We start from the raw sequence: 20860 nt of genomic DNA, 5'->3' as shown, positions 1-20860 counted from the left end.
GAGGGGAGGGGAGGGGAAGAGTGAGGGCCTAGAAAAGGGGTAGAGGCAGATAGGCAGGAGCAGAGTCCTAAGGGTGGAGAAAAGCAGATGGTGGGGAGGAGGGGAGAACTGGCTGGGAACTCATGGGAACAGAGAGGACTGGGGTGGTGCTCAGTCCTTTCTATGCTGCCTGCATCTGCAGCAGATGAGGATATAAGCCTTGCTAGGTCACTGGGAGGAGCCTAGTAGAGTTGTCTGCAAGCTAACAGACAGTTATTGAAGGCACCCAACATTCATCTATGGCATCCATGTACACACACACACACACACACACACACACGAGGTCCCTCTTCTTTGCATGGTGGATAATACTACAGTTTTGCTGAGGAAAACAGGAGGAGGGTGGAGTGAGGGCAGGGGGCAGGGCTCCCTCCTGTTGCTTTTTGCCTCTGATGCTTTCAGGGTTTGCCCCACAAACTTTCTACCCTTCTCCATAAGAGGTCAGTGAGCAGGTCTTGAACCAGTCTTTTAAGGACTCTGGCTGCTCTCCATTGCCTGCAGTCTGGATGCTACTGCCCTCCACTCCCAAAACTCCCAAGAAGAAAAGTGGCATCTTTCAAAACTCAGGTTGTAGGCCGCGCCTGGTGGTGTATGCCTGTAAACTCAGCTCTCATGAGGCTGGGGAAGGTTAGGAGTTCAAGGTTACCCTTGGCTGCTTTGCTAGTATAAGGCCATCCTGGGCTACATGGGAGTCTGTCTTTAAGAAAGGAAGAAAGAAAGAAAGTAAGAGAGAGAGAGAGGAAGGAAGGAAGGAAAGAAAGAAAAGAAAGAAGAGAACGAACAAGAACAAACGGGGAAAAGAACAACCATAAAATGAAACCATATTGCTCCTGGGTTAGGGATAAAGCTCAGTGACAGAGGCCTTTCCTGGCAAATGATGAAATGATGTTCTCCTGGTTCCTAAAAGAAGCAAAAAAACCAAAACAAAACAAAAACCTCTTGTCAAGGCTCCCAGAGCCCAGCCCTCTGTATAAGACATAGCAAACATCTGCTCAGTGAACAGCTGGCATGTATGCCCCATCCTGTTGGCTTACTGATAAGACATTCTGCCCGGCATCTGCTGCTCTCTTCATAGCTGATCTGTGTAGAGCCCAGTCAGTCCTTCCTCCACCGCCACAGCCTGAAGGCCTATGCCAGCTTTAAAAGCACCATCGCTGCCTTTTTTTTTTTTAAGTTTTTATTTTATGTGTATGGCTGTATTATTGTATGCTTGTATGTCTGTATATCACATATGCCCCTGCCAGAAGAGAGATTCAGATCCCCCTCGAACTGGAGTTACAAACGGTCATAAGCCACCATATAATGTCCTGGGAACTGAACCTGGATCCTCCCACCTCTCCAGCCCCATATCCTGGCTGTCTTATCCTAAACAAAAGCTGTGGCTGAATGGGGCTTCTCCTCATGACTGCCTCCCAGGAGCTCTCAACATTTATGGAGGAAACCTGGAGGAAGCTCTGATTTAAGGAGCTGTTCTGTCTGGTTTTGTGTCAAACTTGACACACGCTGGAGTTATCACAGAGAAAGGAGCTTCAGNTGAGGAAATGCCTCCATGAGATCCAGCTGTAAGGCATTTTCTCAATTAGTGATCAAGTACCTTGTGGGTGGTACCATCTCTGGGCTGGTAGTCTTGGGTTCTATAAGAAAGCAAGCTGAGGGGTTGGAGAGATGGCTCAGCCATTAAAGGCTAGGCTTACAGCCAAAAATATAAGAAAGCATGCTGAGCAAGCCAGGGGAAGCAAGCCAGTAAGACACATCCCTCCATGGCCTCCGTATAGGCTCCTGCTTCCTGACCTGCTTGAGTTCCAGTCCTGACTTCCTTTGGTGATATGCAGACAGCAGTATGGAAGTGTAAGCTGAATAAACCCTTTCCTCCCCAACTTGCTTCTTGGTCATGATGTTTTGTGCTGGAGTAGAAACCCTGACTAAGACAGGAGCCGTCTCTAAGCTCTCTTGTCTCCCTCCCTTCTGTTTCAAAAATAGTGCTGTGGTGGGGCTGAGGGTGCATCTCAGAGGCAGACCCGCTGAGTTTATAAGGTGGAGGGTTTATCCCCAGCTCTGGAAACAAACAAACAGACAGTGGAGGGTAAAAACCCCGGCTACATATCCAGTCTGAGGCCAGCTGGGGTTTGTGAGATCTTGTTTCCAAACAAATGAACATAGAGGAGTAATGTATTTCCAGCATGAAAAAGAAGACAACCATGGGAGTCAGAGGTGTGATGTAATTGGTAAAGCGCTTGCCACAGAGCCCTGGGTTTAGTCCCAGCTTTGTATAAAGCTGTGTGTCTTGGTTCAGGCCTGTGATGCCAGCGCTTGGGAGGTGGAGGCAGGAAGATTAGAAGGTCAAGGTCAACTCTAGCTATGTGATGAGTGTGTCGTCAGCTTAGAAACCTGAACCCTGTGTATGTGTGTGTGTGTGTGTGTAATTTAAAAAAAATACACACAATAGTTAGAGAAAGAATGGAAGTTTTTGGAAATCCTGTAATTGCATAGGACACGCAAAAGAAAAAACAGGACTGTGTCAGTTTAACTCCAGGCTGGCAACATTGCATGTCCTCTTGCCTTTGGGTCTAAATGCTGGGACTACAGCCGTACGCTTGGCCCTGCTTTGATCTTTTCGTTTTTAATTTTTTTTTTCTATCTAAGAAACCCTTGCTACATCTCACAGCACAGGACCAAGAACCTTGCTTGTCTTTATCTAGATAGAGAACTTGATTTGTGGACATTGTATTGAGGCCACTCATGTCCTCCAGATACTTCTGTAAATGGTATCCAGAGCGTACCCCAGTGTGACCTGATCTAGAAATGGGGTCTTTGCAGATGAAGTCCAAATGACATCCTTAGGGCAGGACCTAATCTGACTGATGCTCTTAAGGAGGGTTGGGGAGTTTAGGGGTACACACACGGTGAAAGTGCCACGTGAGGATAGGAGTTTTGCAAGGTATGGTACCACCTGTCTGAGTCAGAGGAATTATCAGTTCTAGGTCAGCCTGGTGTTACAAGTGGACACTGACTAAAAAAAAAAAACAAAAACCCAAAACGCAGTGTTATGCTGTAACAAACGCAGGAATGCCCCAGATTGCAGATTGCCACCACAAGCTAGGACAGGAATGCAGAACATTTTCTCCCTGTCAGCTTCAGGCATCTCTCCTGCCGAGTCCTTCATTTCAAGGGCTCCCAAACTGTGAGACAGCAAAAGCTTGTGGTTTAAGTCCACCCAGAAGCTACAAAGACAGAGAAGACCTGGTAGGAAGGAAGGGGTGGGAGGATCAAGACAGGGACACTCTGAATGATGTCGCATCCTGTATATGACACTACATAATGGACACAGCACTACACATTCAAAGCTACAGAACATACAATGCCACTTGACCCTGAGGTCGGGCAATGGATTTGAGTGGTTAGCGATACATCCATTGCTGCATCCACTTTGGTGGAGGAGGTCGATGGTGTTAGGGAACACCCAGAATGTCTATTTTCCTTTCAGGCTTGAGAACTTATAATTGTTGTTTGCTTGTCTGTGATTGTTTTCATTGTTATTTTATTTGTGGCTTTGCTGTTTGTTTATGAGACAAGGACTCACCACGTAGTCCTGGCTGGTCTAGAACTCACAGAGATCCTGTTGCCTCTGCCTCCCTAGTGCTAGGGATTAAAGGTGTGCACTAGCACACCCAGACAGGGTCTTATGTAGCCCAGTGTAGCCTCAAACTCAAACTGTGTAATACAGGATAACTCTGAACTTGTAATATTTCTGTCTTCATCTCTCCACTGCTAGGATCGTAGGTACCTGCCATGACCCCTGGTGGCTGAACTCTGTTTGCCTAGAGTCCTTGTTTATTTTAGGCAAACAAGCCATGTTCTCGGCCCAGAGAACCTATGATTGATTTTAAAAATAGTTTTTTTAAAAAAAGGTTTTGAGGAGACTTGAAAGCATATATGGGTGTCCTTGGGGACGTAGGAACCCCAGCTCGAGGAATACTCTTCTATTGTGGGGTTGTACCAGCTGGGAATTGTTTGCTGTAACTGTAGTGGAATTAAAGCCCTGTTGACTTGTATCTGTAGACACATGTCCTCCATGCCGAAGTTCCCAGTCTCAGACAGGTGACATCCAGACAGACCATGTCCTCAGACAGGTTTTCTTGGGCCAGGCCCTCGTTGACCCGGTGTTCTCGAGTCCAGTTACAAGCTCACGCAAAAACAATCGAATGGAACACGTTGCACTCATTAAAAAACAAGAGAAACCCATCTTTGAAGTACAGTGTCCGAGAGCCCCACCCCCTGGACAGATGTGTGCCCTCCTCTCACCTGTCAGAAAATGATGGGGTTTCCTAAAGTGGCATTTTGTCTCTTGGTGACAAAGCCCTTTCAATCCCAGGGACATTTTATGGCTGACACTGAAAAGCCCTTTGCACCTGGCCACCTGGCCGTGGTTACCAAGTGTCAGCAACCAGCCTTTGTCTGTGGGAGATTAGCTCTGGGGGGGGGGTGTTGTTGGGGTGAAAAACTGAGGGAGAGGACAGATGTTATTCCATATGTATGAGAAGACTTGGATTAGCAAGAGGGTGAGTCAGGCAGGAAGATCCAGTGAGGGCGAGGAGGCTGTCACCGCAGGTCGTCATGATAGGCAGCAATGTCAAGGGCTCCTTCTCTTGCTCTTGCTCCCTGACAAGGTCACCAGAAGTCTGAGGTGCCCGATAGGGTCCCCCTCAGGTATGTCCTAGTAAGAGGCAGCTTGCTTGCTTTCTTTCTTTCTTTCTTTCTTTCTTTCTTTCTTTCTTTCTTTCTTTCTTCTCTCTCTCTCTCTCTCTCTCTCTCTCTCCTTCCCTCCTCCCTCCCTCCCTTCCTTCCTTTCTTCCTTCCTTCCTTCCTTCCTTCCTTCCTTCCTTCCTTCCTTCCTTCCTCCCTCCCTCCCTCCCTCGCTTCCTTCCTTCCTCCTCCCTTCCTTCCTTCATTTCTTTCTGATCTTTCCTTTCTTCTGTACTAGAAGGTTGAACGTAAGCCACACACACGCTGTGTAGGCAAGGGTTCTACCACTGGTGAGTTTCATCCCTCTTTTACCTACCTTTAAAATTTTAGCTTCCAAAAACTTTCCCGAACAGACTCTGAGCATCATCCTCAGAGATGGTTGTTGCCATCCAGATTTCCGGGTGTGAAGTGGACTGTTTCGTCCTCTTAGCCGAGTGTGTGACATATCCAATTTATAGACTCGGGAGATCTGATGGACCCACAACCCTGCAGGGTAGCATGCTAGGACAAGAGCAGGGTCCAGACCTCTAGGCTCGAATCCCATCACTTTGCACAGCTGCAGAGATGCTCTTGTTATTCAGTCATTCAACAAATCCTTATGGCCAGCCACTATGGCCACACTTTGTGTAGCGTGTCTCTGGAGTGCCTGTGAGTGATGTCTTTTGGGTTTGGGTCAAAGGAGAAGCTTTGACCAATGCTAAGAACAATGCTAAGAACAATGCTAAGAATCAGTAATCTAAGGCCAGGATTCTCTCCCAGACTCCTTAACCTGGGACTCCCAGTCATCCTGGTACCATGTTGCTAGGCAACCTCACATGGTAAGGGACAGCTGGCTGGGACCAGCTCACTTGAGGCCTGTTGCTTGGTAGTTCCTGGGTCTGGTGGTGTCTGTGAGGGCAAGAGGTCTTATATGTTAGCAGACTGCACTTGGGGCATTCAGGAAAGCCCTAAGTCTGCCTTAACCCTATGAGTCTCCTTTAGTGCCCAACATTCATGTAAAGACTCTGGTACTCTGGGATGAGGTTGTTCAGTTGGCAGTAGAATGTTCTCCAGTCCCACATAACACCAAGCATGGGGCTCAGCATTTGCCGCCAAGTCTGACAAACTGAATTTGATTCCTGAAAACTACAGGGTGGAAGAGAGAACTGGCTTCTTCAAGTGGCCCTCTGATCACCACATAGCAGGGATACACTCCCACCCCCTCCCCACATATACATACATACATATGCACAAACAGAGATATACAATCTAACTTTAAAATGGGCATGATGCTACATGCCTGTAATCCTACCACTGATAGGACAGGAAGGTCAGAACTGAGTCCATAGTCAGCCTGGGTTACATGTGAGCTTTGGCTCAGAAAGACTCTGGCATCCTACCTGTTCTGATGTGTAAAACTTTCAATGTAAACAAATTTCACTTAAGGAGAGGTAGAAACATGTAATCCCACTAAAAAGACAGCTTTCTACTTCCTTTTGACGGGGCTATCCTTTTAAATCCTTGGGCTCTTGGTTAAAGTATTATAGCCTTGGTTTAGTAAAATATTAAATGACCTCACACTTCAAATCCGTCATTACATGTTTACATGTTTTTCTGGGTAGAGAGGAAGTGGCAATAAAATTAATGGAAAGTATGAGTCTGCTGGCCAGGAAAACACACAGGGCTGAATTCTGTGCCCTGTCATGCACAGAGGTGATCTATAAAGCACAGGCTAAGAACCATATCCTGTAGGAAATTTGTTTATCATCTAACAAATGGGACAAATAATTTATTTTTACATTCATGTATTTATGTGTGTATATGAATATTTTGCGTGCATGTATTTCTATGTATTATGCTTATGACTTTTGCCCTCTATGGACAGGAAAGGGTATCAGATCCCCTGGAAGTGGAGTTATAGATAGTTGTGAGCCATCATGTGGGTTCTTGGAATCCAACTCAGGACCTCTCTAACCAGTGCTCTTAACTCTGAGCCTCCTGCCCAGCACCAGTACTTAAGTTAATACTTAGAACACTAAGCCCTGAAAGAGGGAAGGTAACAGAGACCCAAACACACTGTCCAGGAAGTTTCAATGAGCAGACATATATACTACTGATGTATAGGTGGTCCTAATAGGGCGAGGATGGGGAGGCAGGTGGCTGCCATCCCTCCCCTCCTTCCTGTCTGGCAAGCTAGAGAATAATAGGGAAAGACCCTCCCACCACCACCTTCATAATGGATAAGAGAATTCAGGTTGCCTTGCTCCAGAGCCTCAACTCATGCACACACCACAACTCAAGCTGGGTCAATCCCAGTGCGAAAAACATAAAGAAGGTCACTCAAGAAAGGTCACTTTAGCCGGCAGTGTGCCCAGAAGACTCTTGGAGAGGACTGATGTTTCAAACTGTGACATTTCTCTGATTTTTTTCCAAGTTTCTGAGCAGAGTGGGCTTTATTCCTACTTCTCGGTAAACAGCAAGTCTCCTGACAAAGAGTGGAAGGACGGAGAGGGAACAGAAGGCTGCCAGTACCTGCCATTAATCCGTGGGATCCAAGAAGCAACTACCTACGGACCTGAGTCCCCAGCTCAGTGGCACTTGATACCTGAAACATCTTACTATTATGTCCTAAGGAGCTTCTTTTCAGGAACTCTGAGAGGAGGGAGAAATGACCTGGGTGTTGGAGGAACGGGAAGTGTCCTTCCTCAGAACAGGGATGTAGTCACTATTGGCTCCAGCAATAACTCAGGTTTGCTTAAGAACTTGTTCTCAAGAACCCGAGGCCGCCAAGACAAACCCTGGCGCTGCTGGTCTGCTTCCCGGTGTGACTGGGACCACACAACCTTGGCTTTGGGATTCAAAGACTCTGAAGGGGAGACACCTGCCTGGATCTAGGTTCTTCCTGAGGATAGGGGAGACTCTTTCACCAGCCACTTCTCAGAAGCTGTTAATGTTTTATTCAATAACATTCATTCACTAAAATGACATGGTTGGGACCTAGGCACCACAAATGTAAGTATATACATTTCACTGCAAAGGAATAATAGGATGTATATAAAATGCTCTCCAGTGGAGTGAGTAGAAGTTAGTAGGAAGTAGATGAAGTGAGAACACCAGAAACTGGAAAGTATTAAAACAGTAATGAGCCCAAGGGCCCACTGTACTATTTTGATATCTGGAAATATATATTTAATAAAAGCTTGACATGGTGGCATACATTCATACTTCCACCTCTAAGAATCAGGAGGTAGGTTGATGCCAACCTAGGTTACATAGCAAGACCTTGTCTCAAAAGAACAACAACAACAACAAACCTACAAAATCATACATTAGATCTTACCATAAGGAAGTCTTCACAAGTCTAAGACCAGCCTGAGCTACTTAAGACACTCTCTCGAACAAACAAACAAACAAACCAAAAACGTTTTAAAGGGATATCTGTCCCCTCCCGTAAGTTTCTCTTCTTGAACAGGAGTTTTAAAGGAACTCATCGTCTTAAACCTGACCGTCCCATCCTGGGACTCTTATCCAAAAGCAACAGCAAGAGAGACTCAGGTACCGTCACTGGAGTGTAGTCTAAAACAAGGAAACCCTGGGTGAAACTCGCTGTCCAGTGGCAGAAATGGTTAAGGACTGTGCAGAGAAATTGGTAAAGACATGGGAAAACAACCTCAACCACCTGAAAGCAAACCAAAAAAAGGCCTCATTTGCATAGTGCAGGACTGCCACGGACTACCCCACTCAGGTATGGGGTCCCTGGAATGAGGCTCCTCAAACCTAGGTGGGTAAGGATTTGATAGTGACAAACAGAAAGAGACACAGAAGCAGTTTGAATCTGAATATATTTTGCAGCTCTTAAGCAGGGGATTTTATACATTAAAAGACCAAGCATTACAACTCTTAGTAACTATATCCAGTGAAATAATCACAAATACCAAAACAAACAAACAAACAAAAAATCAAAATTTGGAAGAGTAAAGCACAAAAATCATCCAAGCATTACAACTCTGAAACTATGTATTCAGTGAATCACAAACAGAACAGGTAACATCATTATTAATATAAAGCATCAAAATATAACAATTCTAAAAGGATGTATTCAGTGAGGCAATCATCCAAAGCTAGTGGCATATTTCCAAGAGCAGGTTAATAAATCTTTATGGTCAGTGCTCTTAACCACTGAGCTAACTTTCCAGCCCCATATGGTCAATTATTATTCAACATCTAATGCCTAATTTTTTATAAATCTTCAATGTATAAACTTAAACTATTTTAATTCTTTCTAATTATGGCTTTCTTTACCATTTACCAAAACCCACCTCTGATGACACACATGTAGCCATATGGAATTTTATTGTTGGGAAAGTTTTTATCATAATAGTTTTGTAAATGATTTAGAAAGTAAAGCATTGGTTTCCCTGGGGATAAGGTCATGTTAGTGACCCCATCTCTAGGGATGGTTTCTTAACCATCCCTAGTCCCATTATTCTCGCTTAAGATCTTGGCCTAGGCTACCAGGAACATGTCAATAAGAAAAGGAATCAGAGAAAACAAAACAGATAGATTGCCATGAGGACTATGGCTCAATAATTTTTCTCCGGCAAAGAGTTCCACAACCGGTTCCAGGAGGCCTCCCCCTTTTGAGGTCGATCGCCTCAGTCTGTGGAACTTGTCACACTGATCCTGCTGGAGGTGGTGTGGCACAGGACCTTTGCTTTGTACTTGTTTGTGGTTCTAGGGACAACCCAAAGGCTCTGGGCATTGCCAAGCATCTGCTCAGCTGAGCCTCATCCCAGACCTTCAGTTTGTTTTAACAAAAACCTACACAGGAAACTGGAAATGTTGCTCACTGGTGGAGCACATGCAAGACCCCAGAGTTCAATCTCCGTCACCACTTCAGCATATGCACACACAGAAAAATAATCTGGAAAGAGAGACAGACAACAAAATATCAAAAGTAACTCTCGCAGGCCACCTTTCACCCAGCATGCAATGTGCATTTGTAGGGAACTTGACACATGGATAGATGACCTGCTTCTGGGTCTCAGACAGGGTCCTTGCTGTGACCAACTGAAAGTCAGCTTTGGGTTATAGGTTTACAACTACAGGAGAGAAGTAAAACTGGGAATGGGATGAATTATTTCTTTCTTATAGCAAATATACTTTTTCTTTTAAATTTTTTTATTACATCCTATCTATTATCTATGTATCTATCTATGTATCTGGCTGTGTATGTATGTGTGTGTATGTATGTATGTATCTACCCACTTGTACAACATGTCTGTACAGGTGCATATGCACATGTCTATGCCTGGGCGTGGCCAAAGACTGACACTGGCATCTCCTTGACTTATCTCCATCTCAGTTTTTTGAGTTAGGTCTCTCACTGAACCCGGAGCTTCCTGACCCAGCTGACGAGACACCTGGCAAGCCCGGGGATCCTTGACTTCCATCTCCCCAGTTCTGTGATTAGATGTCTGGCTTTTTAAAATGATATATAATATTTTTATTGATTCATTGAGAATTTCATACATATGCCTGGATTTTACTCAGGTTCCTGGTCTCACATTGGCCGCAGGTCCTCATGCTTGTCCTGCGAATACTTTACTGATTAAGTCATCACACCAGGCCCCCTGCCTGCCTTTGGACTCTGCTGCCAGCCCAGGCCATCTGTAGACAGCACCCTTGGCAGCCCCGCCAGAGGATTGCCCTGGCAGGAAGGAGGAGGGCATAGGATGCCCCACGGCCACTAGGCCGTCTAGTCTTGTCCCTTAGGCATTTCTGCCAGCCATCTGTCCTCTCTATTTCTAGCAGCAAAGCTAAGTATCTTTGGAGGCCTGCTTGCCACACCTTTAAAACCTCTCTCAGTCAGAAAAGAAGCAGGGTTGTTCACTGTTTAGTGACACCTTGGACTCTCTTGGCCTTAAGAGAGGTGTTCCTGTCTTTGGCAGAATCCTTAGGCATCAAGGCTTCTGCTGAAGAAATAGTGGATGGAGTGAGAGAGTGTGGTAAAAGGTAGGGGAGTGGGGTGGCAGTTACATTTCTTCGTATTTTATGACCTGTCTCTTCTCTACTTTATTCTCATCAGCAGACCGTACAGTTCAGCTATGATCTCTGTGAAAACTGGGACTCTTTCAGATCCTGGGCTTCAGACTCATACTGACTGCTGAGAGTGTCTCCCTAGAATGTGGAAGAGGCCCATGGCACCAAAATTGCCAGAGTTTAAATGATTTAATTGTAAAAGAATGGAATGCTTGAAAACAAAACATTTTTAGCAGTCAATTTTCCTCTTCTTCCTCCTCTTCCTCCTCCTCCTCCTCTTGTTCTTCCTCCTTCTCTTTTCCTCTTTCTCTTCTTTTGCACAGTTACAACAAAACTGCTTTAAAAATGCCTTAATAACAATCTGGTGAACCTCAGGGAGTCACCACTGCTCCTGCTTGGTGTCTTTTTGAGTTCAATTTAGTAGACTGAATGATAATTGAAAATACATTTTTTCCTAAAATAATTGGAGCTGTCTCTTGCTTTTAGACTGCCAGGTAATCAGATTTCCATTGGAAGGCATATTTAATAGACTAACTCTGAGGCTGGGATATTCTCCATGCCTCATGGCAAGATCCTTTTAAAATGTAAAGATTTAAAAATTCATCTCAGACGAGTCTTGCATTTGCCATCTTTTCCCCTCTACTTCCGGAGTATTGGGATTACAGGTTTGTGCTGCCACACCAAGTCATGATATCTGCCCACCCCTTTATTTACAGTATAGGGTTGATGAGATGGTTCAGTAGGTGTAGGTGCCTTCAACCAAGCCTGAGGACCCGAGTTCAATCCCTGGGACCCACACGGTGTTAGGAGAGAAATGACTCCCGAAGACTGTCCTCTGACCTCTATGCGCATACACATGGTGTCGCATAAATAAGTTACTTAATGTAATTTATTCTAAAATGTAGGGTTATTTTTTTTTAGTTTTACACACAGCAGAAGTTACCACCTTAGCCATTTTTATTTGTGTGTGTTTTATGCGCATGTGTGTCTATGCACCACTTTTACGCCCAGTCCCTGGAGAAACAGAACAGAGTGTCTGATTCTCTAGAGTTGGAGTTACAGATGGCTGGAAGCTGCCTGCGGGTGCTGGGGATCAAACCCAGATCCCGTGGAAGAGCAGCCAGTGCTCTTAACTGTCAACTCATTTCTTCAGTCCCCAAATTAGCCATTTTCCCATTAATTTGTTTATTCATTCACTTTATATTGCCATTGCTGTCCCCCCCACACACACATACACAGCCCCTCCACTCATCCCCCCTTCTCCCCTGAGAGGGCGAAGGCCCCACCCCTTGGGTATCCCTGCACCCTGGCACATCAAGTCTCTGCAGGGCTAGGTGCTCATTCTCCCTCTGAGGCCAGACAAGGCAGCCCAGTTAGGGGAATGGAATCCATAGACAGGCAACAGCTTGGGGACAGCCCCTGCTCCAGTTATTGGGGAACCCATATGAAGACCAAGGTACACAGAAACAGTGGTTAGACGCCACAAACTATGGTAGCAGTACCTTAACTGTATGCGTATTATTAGGCCCAAGGGCTTCTTCTGTCCTTGTCTAGGGGAGCGCTAACCCTATGCTCATACAACACCAAATTAGCCGTTTTTAAGTGATCCGCTCACTAGCTTTCGGACATGCATCCTGCTGCACTGTCATCAGCATGCCACAGACCTGTCTGTGAAACTGTCTCCATGAACACAACCCTTGTCTCCTTCTCTATCTCGTTCCTCCACGGATGCAGTTCTGCTGTCTCTCTGATCCCAACTACTTAGGGTACAGCATAGATGTGAATGCATCCAGCATTCTTCCCTCTCTGACCCGGCTCTTTCCCTTAGTATAATTGTTTTACCTCTGTGGACTCAGGTGGGTGGGGCTATGGCCAGGCAGAACTGAGAAGTAAGGAGGGCTTCTGGACAGTGGCTCCACCTCTCTGTCCCACCCCTGACTCAGTAACAACCCACTTCAGGCTCTTACTCAGTGACCAGATGTCCTCACTCCCTTCATCTCATCTCTCACTTATCCTAGGAGAGTGTCTGACGTGCAGTCCCATGGCAGGCAAGCCACCCACCTCACTCAACAGTCCCATCAAGCTGTCCACCTAATGCCAAGTCTTCCTAAAAGGGCCACCGTTTCCAGAGCAGAGGGCTGTAGTGGACACGGCAGGCTGCACCAGCATATGTTCACTGCTGAGGTGGTTCCCTATAAAGAGACAAGCATGTGACCAGCCCTTCTGCTCCACACTGCTATGACCTTTGTTTGAGAGATCTGTGAAACACTTTCCTTATCAAGTCCCCAGCATCCTGAGAGGCAGTGTAGGGGTCCAGACACACCCGTGAGTGTGATTGGTGCAAGGGCCGGCTGCTCTGAAACACTGGCAGCCTTACACATAGACTCCAATTCCAATGGCTGGGTCCAATCCTAGCTTGGTCATCTCCTGGCTATGTGGTATGAGGAGCAAGTGACTTCTACCTTTCTGAAGCCCAATTCTTTCTTCTGTAAAACTGTTCAGGGGTTGGGAACATTGCTTAGGGTAGGACACTTGCCTAGCATGCTCCAGCTCCTGGGCTCGTTCCCTAGCACCACACTGACTGATTGATTAATTGATAATAGTTTCTACCTTGTCAGAAACTATTTAACATTTTAAAAATTATTTTATGTGTATGAGTATTTTGCCTGCATGTATGAATAAACATCACATGTGTATGGTGCCAATGGAGGCCAAAAGAAGGCATTCAGTCTGGAACTGAAGTTAACACATTGTGTAAGCTACAACGTGAGCCCTGAGAGTCAAACCCAGAATCCTAGAGCAGGAACCCTTACCAACTGAGAGGCACCTCTGTCCCAGGACGGGCAGACTGCCATTCAAATACCATCCCGACCGGCTGATATTTATTTTTCCATTTGTGCTATACCCAAACAACATTGTGTGAGTGAATATAAACCCTGGAAGATCAGTACATGGAATGGGGTTCCTGACTGCTACCAACAGATAGTTCAGTACCAAGCGAAGGGAGCTCCAACCTAAAGGCTTTCCTTTCTTCTTTCTTGAGTCCCCAGGAGTGCTACTTGGCTGCGTGGTGTGGGATAGCTGGAGCATGGATTAATTAAAGGTCTATAAATCATTTCTAAACCCTCTCACTGATTTCCTAGGAACAGGGAATAGTCAATCCCGTTGTGCCCAACACTGGAGTGTCACACATCTGCATGGAGGGAGGAAGCAATTGTGTGCTAAATAGATGTGTGTGTGTGTGTGTGTGTGTATGTTAATCTGTGGCATATGCTGGTTGTACACTTTCAAAAGTAGCTGATTGGGGAATTTAAATATTGTTTGTTTGATGATGAATTGCATCACACTGATGGAATTAAGAAAAGCCTAGGACAATGGGGCTGGAGGGATGGTTCAGTGGTTAAGAGCACTTGTTGATCCCCAGGGTTTGATCCCCAGTACCCACATGGACTGCAGTTTCATATACATAACATTTTTTTAAAATCTAAAATGAAAAGAAATGCCCAGGACATTGGTGAGGCACACCTTTGAGTGGTACATCTGTGAAGATGTTTCTAGAGAGAATAATTAACTAAGGGGGATGTCCACACTGGCATCAGTACATGGAATGGGGTCCCTGACTGAATAAGAAGGGGCAGGAGAAAGCCAGACACGGGATGACATTCCCTTTTCTGTGCTTTCTGGTCCATTGAAATGGGAGCACACAGGCTCACGTTCCTGCTGCCACGTCTTCCCAGAGCACAAACCAAAGTCTACCCTTCCTCCCCTAAGTTGCCTTCTGTCAGCTATTTGGGCAGAGCGACGAGAAAAGCCACTAATAATCCTCGGGGAATTGATATGCTCATAGGAGAATGAGCAGAACAGGGAGAGCCTGCCAGGTCTTCTCTGCCCTAACTCTGCCTACGCTTGTCTTTCACGATGTGATCTTAAAGCACAGCTCGGCTTTCGGCAGCTGCAACAGAGCTAGCAATCACAGATGCTGTGACCCTCCCCAAGTGGCATGGAGAAAATTAACACACATTAGGAGGGAAACTTTCTAAGGCTCAGAGCAACCATTCTCCCAGAAAATCTCTTAGCCTCATAGCACCCGGAGACACCAAGTAAAAGCCAATGAAAAAGGAGAGATTTGTCCCCTGTGCCTTCAAAAGGCCAAACGCAATTAGAGTGAATTAAAATTATCTGCTTGAGTAGATTAGCTATTTTCACACCAATTCTCAGGCCTCAGAATTGAACCTAGCTTGGCTGCTGACAGGCCACTGATATCATCATATTTAATTTTTAGACTTGGCTGTGAAACTTGGCTCAATGTGAGTTTGTGTTTTGTCAGACCTTCAAAAGTGGGAGAGGATTCCTGCTGGCCAGTCTGAGTTTGGGCTCAGTGACTTACAGGTTGTGTGACCTTGGACAAGACAAGCAAGCCATTTCACCCCATGGACAGCCAACTCCACAATGAAGAAAACAGCCTCTGCCCTGTTGGCCTCCTAGGAAGCCCCGAAGCTCAGATGAGATGTGGTTCGGGAGATGTAAAAGCGCCACATGAACTGCCAGGGCAACTGGGTTCACAGATAAAATCCTTTCTGCATCAGTACCAAATCTCTGTTGAATGTGCATCCTGTGGATTTTACTTAGCCCTCATTCTGGCAACATGACCCTTTTGAAAGTGTCATTTTTAGAACTGAAAACAAGACATGCTTAGTCGGCCAACTTACCTCCCAGCGACAGGCTAGTTATCTCGGAGACAAGGAAACGATAGAAATCATGAAGAAAAGGAGGCCTAGAAAGGTTGGTAGCTTAGGCCACAATGAACTCTCATCCTTTCTTTCTCATCCTGATGCTCTCTCTTTCCCTACATTAAATGAAACCAACATTTAAATCCAAAGCTACAGATTCTGGTAAAACGTTAAGCTTCAGATGACAGGTATGGTACAGATTTGCATCTGTAGATCCCAGCATTTGACAGAGGCAAGAAGGTCAAGGAATTTAAGGCTATCCTTTGCTACACAGAGAATCCAAGGCCAGACCCAGTGGTGGCTCATTTCATGAAAGCAGCTGCTGCCAAGCCTGACAACCCGAGTTCAATCCCTGGGACCTTGTGCTGGATGGTTTTATGTCAACTTGACACAGGGTAGAGTCATCAGAGAGGAAAGACCTCTCAGTTGAGAAAATGCCTCTAAAAAGATTAGGCTACAGCAAACCTGTAGGGTATTTTCATAATTAGTGATTGATGTGGGAGGGCCCTGCCCATGGTGGGGAGGGCCATTCCTGGGTTCTATAAGAAAGTGTGTTGAACAAGCCAGTAAGCAACACCCTCCATGGTCTCTGCATGAGCTCCTGCCTCCAGGTTCATGCCCTGTTTTGAGTTTCTGTCCTAACTTCCTTCAGTGATGAACAGTGCTATGGAAGCCAAATAAGCCCTTCCCTCCCCAAGATGCTTCAGTCATGGTGTTTTATCATGCAATAGAATCCCTAAGACAGACTCACACATTGAAAGGTTTTGCAAGTCTTCTAACCTGCACATATGCAGCATAGTACATGCACCCACACATAAACACACAGGACAAATCAAGGTAGTTCTTAAAGACAGATCGGGGCTGGAGAACGGTTCAGCAGTTAAGATGGACTCTGGGGGGTATGAGAATACACATGGTGCACAGAGAAACATACAAGCAGAACTCTCATATACACAAAAATAAAATTAAAAATACATATACAGGTCAAAACTCAACCCAGGCTGTGTGAGACGCTGTCACAAACAAACAAACAAACATAAAGGCCTCGATTCTCCCAACTTTTTCTGTTCAGTTTTTGCCTGAAGGTGACCTGTCAAGTTCAGGTCACTGTCCAAGCCAAACTTACTGGTCCATCTAGAACTTGTACATGCTGGGCTAACAATATGTATTCAGCAAATATTTACGGGGGGGGGGAGAGGAAGATGTAACCTACAATTACTCTTTCTTTGTACTAAGTTTCTGGAATCCCAGAATTGGAAACACCATGCTCAAATCCATATTTCAGCAAATCTGGGATCCCCCTGCTTCTGAGACAGGCCATTGTTTTAAACATGGCACATAAGAAAAAGTTCTAGTCAGTTAAAAGATGACACAATGCTTTTCTTTAAAAACCACCTTACACTTTGATTTTTATAGATGTTAAGTAAATAAGTTACATATCCCAGGATAGATAAGACTGTGCTTAAAAAAAAAAAAAAAGGTCAAGCTTTGTCCTTCTCCTGACAGGACAGATTAGCAGGCTCCTTGTAATTATGCATCTTGCAGAATTGTCCTTTTGTGTGGTTGGAAGGAGGACATTTTGCTTCACTTATAAATACAGTAACACAAAATATAGGTGTGGACTCAAAACTTGGACCATGAAATACTTGAAGAGCAAAAGCGATCTTTTGGTTCTGAGGTTTATCAGGAGACTCTAAGGTGCGGAGGGCGCTCGCCTCGGCTGAAGGCGCCGCCATATTCGCTGTGTCTCCGTATGTAAGTGTGCTTTTGCTTTTGTTTTTGCTTTTGCTTGTTTTACTTCATCTTGATTTGGCGGCTGCACTTCTGTTTCCCTGACGTTCTAGTTCAGATAAAGCAGCTGGAAGGCGAGGCCCCCTCCCCCCCCCCACCTGGAGTTACACGTGGACAGGTGCATGTGATGGCAGCGACTCACCTGCTGGGCTAAAAATGACATTTGTGTGATGCAATGGGGGCTTCGGAGTCTGTCTGAGCAGAGAGTGCTAGAAATAAAGCTTGTATACCAATTGTAATTGTTTTTTTTGGGGGGGGCAGCCTCTCCGTTTAGAATGTCCTTGTTCTCTTTTGTTTTGAATTCTTCTCTCATACAATATATCCTGACTACAGCTTCCCCTCCCCCCACTCCTTCTAGTCCCTCCCCATCTCCCCAAGATCTACTCTTTCCCACCTCCCCACTTCCCAACCCCTGTCTCATCCCAGAAAAGAGCTGGCTTCCCAGGGACTTGTTTGTAAATTCTGTTTGGACTAGATGAACTCCTATTTCTAGCTGGTTTTTTATTTTTTTGAGCTTATTGGATTTTTTGTTTGTTTGTTTGTTTGTTTTTGACAGTCTTACGTAGCCAAGTTTCTCCCTGAACTTGAACATCCCAAAGGATGACTTTGAGCTGTGAATTACATGGCCAGCCTTAGTTTGTTGTTTAATCACCCCATTCCTACCATCCATTGGGACATTATGTAAACACAACAGCAAAGAGAATCATACACACACACACACACACACACACACTCACTCACTCACAAATGTTCTAAGTGACTAGACCACAGGCAGGTGGGGGAAAAATAATCCAAATTATTGTAGTTTTCCTAGGGGCCCTGTAACCACAGGGTACCATGATGCCTTGCTCTTTGCCAGGGTCATTGGGCCATTACTGTAATGAAAGGTGTCAGTAGCCCTCATACTGGGCAGAAAACTGTCAATGTTTGATCTCTGATGATGGACCATTTGCCCACTGTTCTCTCCCTTGCAGTCAGAGTACCATTTTGAGTACACAGCGTGTGACAGCACAGGTTCCAGGTGGAGGGTCGCCGTGCCACACAGCCCGGGCTTGTGCACCAGCCTCCCAGACCCCGTCAAGGGCACCGAGTGCTGTAAGCAGCCTTTCTGTTCTAGGGTCTCCCTGATACTTAGCTCTGACCTCTAATCTAAGCCTCTTGCCATCCAAGCCAGGCTCTTCCTGACAGCACAGACATCAGATTCCCCCCCCCCCTAGTTTTCTGCCCCCAGCCCTTCTGAAATGTGGTACAGCTGCAGAAATTTTATTTAGCCAGGAGTGGTGGCTCCTGCCTTTAAGCCTAGCACTTGGAAGCCAGAGGCAGATGAAGCTCTGTGAGTTAGAGGCCAGCCTGGTCTACATCATGAGCTCTAGAACAACTAGGACTACATAGAGAGGCCATGTCTCAAACACACACACACACACTCAAACACACACACACACACACAAACAAAGAAGAGGAAGAGAAGAAGAAAAAGAAGAGGAAGAGGAGGAGGCAGGAAAGAAAGGTTATTTAATTCAAATTACGTATCTGAATTCACTTTTTAAAAAAAATTCAGATCCAATTAATAGGATATAGACAATTCTGGCTGTCTCTCTCTCTCTCTCTCTNTNTCTCTCTCTCTCTCTCTCTCTCTCTCTCTCTCTCTCTCTCTCTCTCTCTCTCTCTCTCTCTCTCACACACACACACAGGTGCACTATTGAGTGCATGCTCATGCACACACACCCTTCATTTTTCTTTTCTGCCTGTCTGTGCATTTCTCTCTGACCTGCATCTACCAGCTACAGCAGTCATTAGGCAATATTCCAGTTTGCTTTTGTTCTTGGAAGGAAAACCAAAGAAAATGAGCTTGTGCAGGTCCGGGCTTTAAAATGCACTGGGCATCAATCATTTCAGGGAGCTAGGTCCTTCCCACTGTCGATGTGACCAGAAAGGCTGTGACTTGTAGCTCTAACCCCACCTCTCTGACTGTCTTTACAATTTTACTATTCCCAGTGCCCTGTTCTTTTAGGATGCAAAGGGAGTAGCAATAAATAACAGGGACTAGACTTGAGGGGTTATTTAAAGAGTTGCAAAGCAGATTAAGCACATTCAAATTTCAACACCATTTTAACCCACTGTCTGGTGCAGGGAATTTGAACACTGAAACACAGTTATGACTGAGATCTGGAGAGAACTGAGGTATAACTAATAGAAATAAAGGAGCAATCTTCAGTTGACTCAGTAGACATTAGTGAGCTCCTAGCACATGTAAGCACCTACTATGTGCACACATGATGTACTTATGCTGGGTGAGTCCTGCCTACAAGCACTGAGGACATAGAAAGATAATTCAGTTCATCTCTTCTGCAAACCTTTATGGTGTTCCTGTGATGGCAGTCTCCGCTCTGAGCCAGTCACTTCCTGGGGGAGCCCAGGGCCTCAAGGACACCAGGTAGATAGAACATGATAGTACAATGTGAGAAAGAATCAGAACTAAGGATGCTTATGATAAGGAGTAGCTAGGAGGACCAAAGCAGACATTTGGTGATGGAAAATTGGAGACACAGCAGGGCTGGGGTTAGGCATGAACTCAGCACAGAGAAAGCTTCAGCAAGCCAGGCTGGAAAGTTAGGGTCCAGGAAATTGTAAAAGTCAGGATTCCAGGCTCGATGCCATAACCCAAAAGCTGTGCCACACTGTTTGTTGTCTAATCTCTAATCTCTGTAATCTGACTATGTGATACCAAAACAAAACAAGCACTTATTTTAAAAGAGACACTGACACACACACACACACACACACACACACACACACACACACACACAGAGAGAGAGAGAGAGAGAGAGAGAGAGAGAGAAAGTCTGGAGAGATGGTTCAGTGGTTAAGGAAACTGGCTGCTCTTTCAGAGATCCTGAGTTCAATTCTCAGCCACCACATGGTGGCTCATAACCACCAATAATGAGATCTGGGGCCCTCTTCTGGCCTACAGGCATACATGCAGGCCGAACGTTGTATACATAATAAATAAACAAATCTTTGGGGGTGGGGGACTAATAATACAAATCCATGTTATAGAAAGATATCTAAGGCTATAGCATGAACTAAAACAGGAAATCAGGCAGTCAGGAAGGCATCGAAATGGTTTAGCAGATGCTGAGAAACTCAGCTCCAATGGCAATAGTAGAATCTAAAATGAAGAAGCAGAGGCCATAGGATAAGGAGAATGAAGGGTGAAGGACCTTACACGGTCCAGAAGGCCCAGCATCCTCCTGGCTGGAACTTTAAGAATAGCTGAAGCACCTTCAAGGAAACAGGTCATCAGAGATGTGCCCCAAAGTCCCCCAGCAAAGAAGAACCTGCTCTCTCGCCCTCTCTCTCCCTCTCTCTCCCTCTCTCTCTCAACAGGTCTAGAATTACAGGAGAGTTGTCACCTTGCCTGATTTTAAATCCTTTCTTTATAAAAATATTAGCTTTATTAAGACACAACTAGCCGGGCGTGGTGGCGCACGCCTTTAATCCCAGCACTCGGGAGGCAGAGGCAGGCGGATTTCTGA

General features: G+C 45.4%; 1 protein-coding gene and 1 non-coding gene across 5 annotated transcripts in view; one reads left to right on the top strand and one right to left on the bottom strand.

The window, feature by feature from the left end:
- Kiaa1324 (KIAA1324 ortholog) overlaps window positions 1-20860 on the top strand; it is a 74098-nt gene that overhangs the window by 21419 nt on the left and 31819 nt on the right. For 2 of the 4 annotated variants that reach the window (XM_021157508.2, XM_029475414.1), the window contains exon 2: window positions 18299-18419. The exons of the other annotated variants lie outside the window; for them this stretch is intronic. In XM_021157508.2, the coding sequence (XP_021013167.1) occupies window positions 18299-18419 (121 nt within the window). The remainder of the gene's footprint in view (window positions 1-18298; window positions 18420-20860) is intronic. 4 annotated transcript variants of the gene reach the window in all.
- Window positions 12265-12387, bottom strand: LOC115030800. Its single transcript, XR_003836373.1, has one exon. It is a non-coding gene; the product is annotated as a U6atac minor spliceosomal RNA (small nuclear RNA).

The sequence above is a fragment of the Mus caroli genome, chromosome 3 (assembly GCF_900094665.2).
Source record: "Mus caroli chromosome 3, CAROLI_EIJ_v1.1, whole genome shotgun sequence".
Classification (NCBI taxonomy): domain Eukaryota; kingdom Metazoa; phylum Chordata; class Mammalia; order Rodentia; family Muridae; genus Mus; species Mus caroli.
This window is presented reverse-complemented; position numbering and strand designations above follow the sequence as displayed.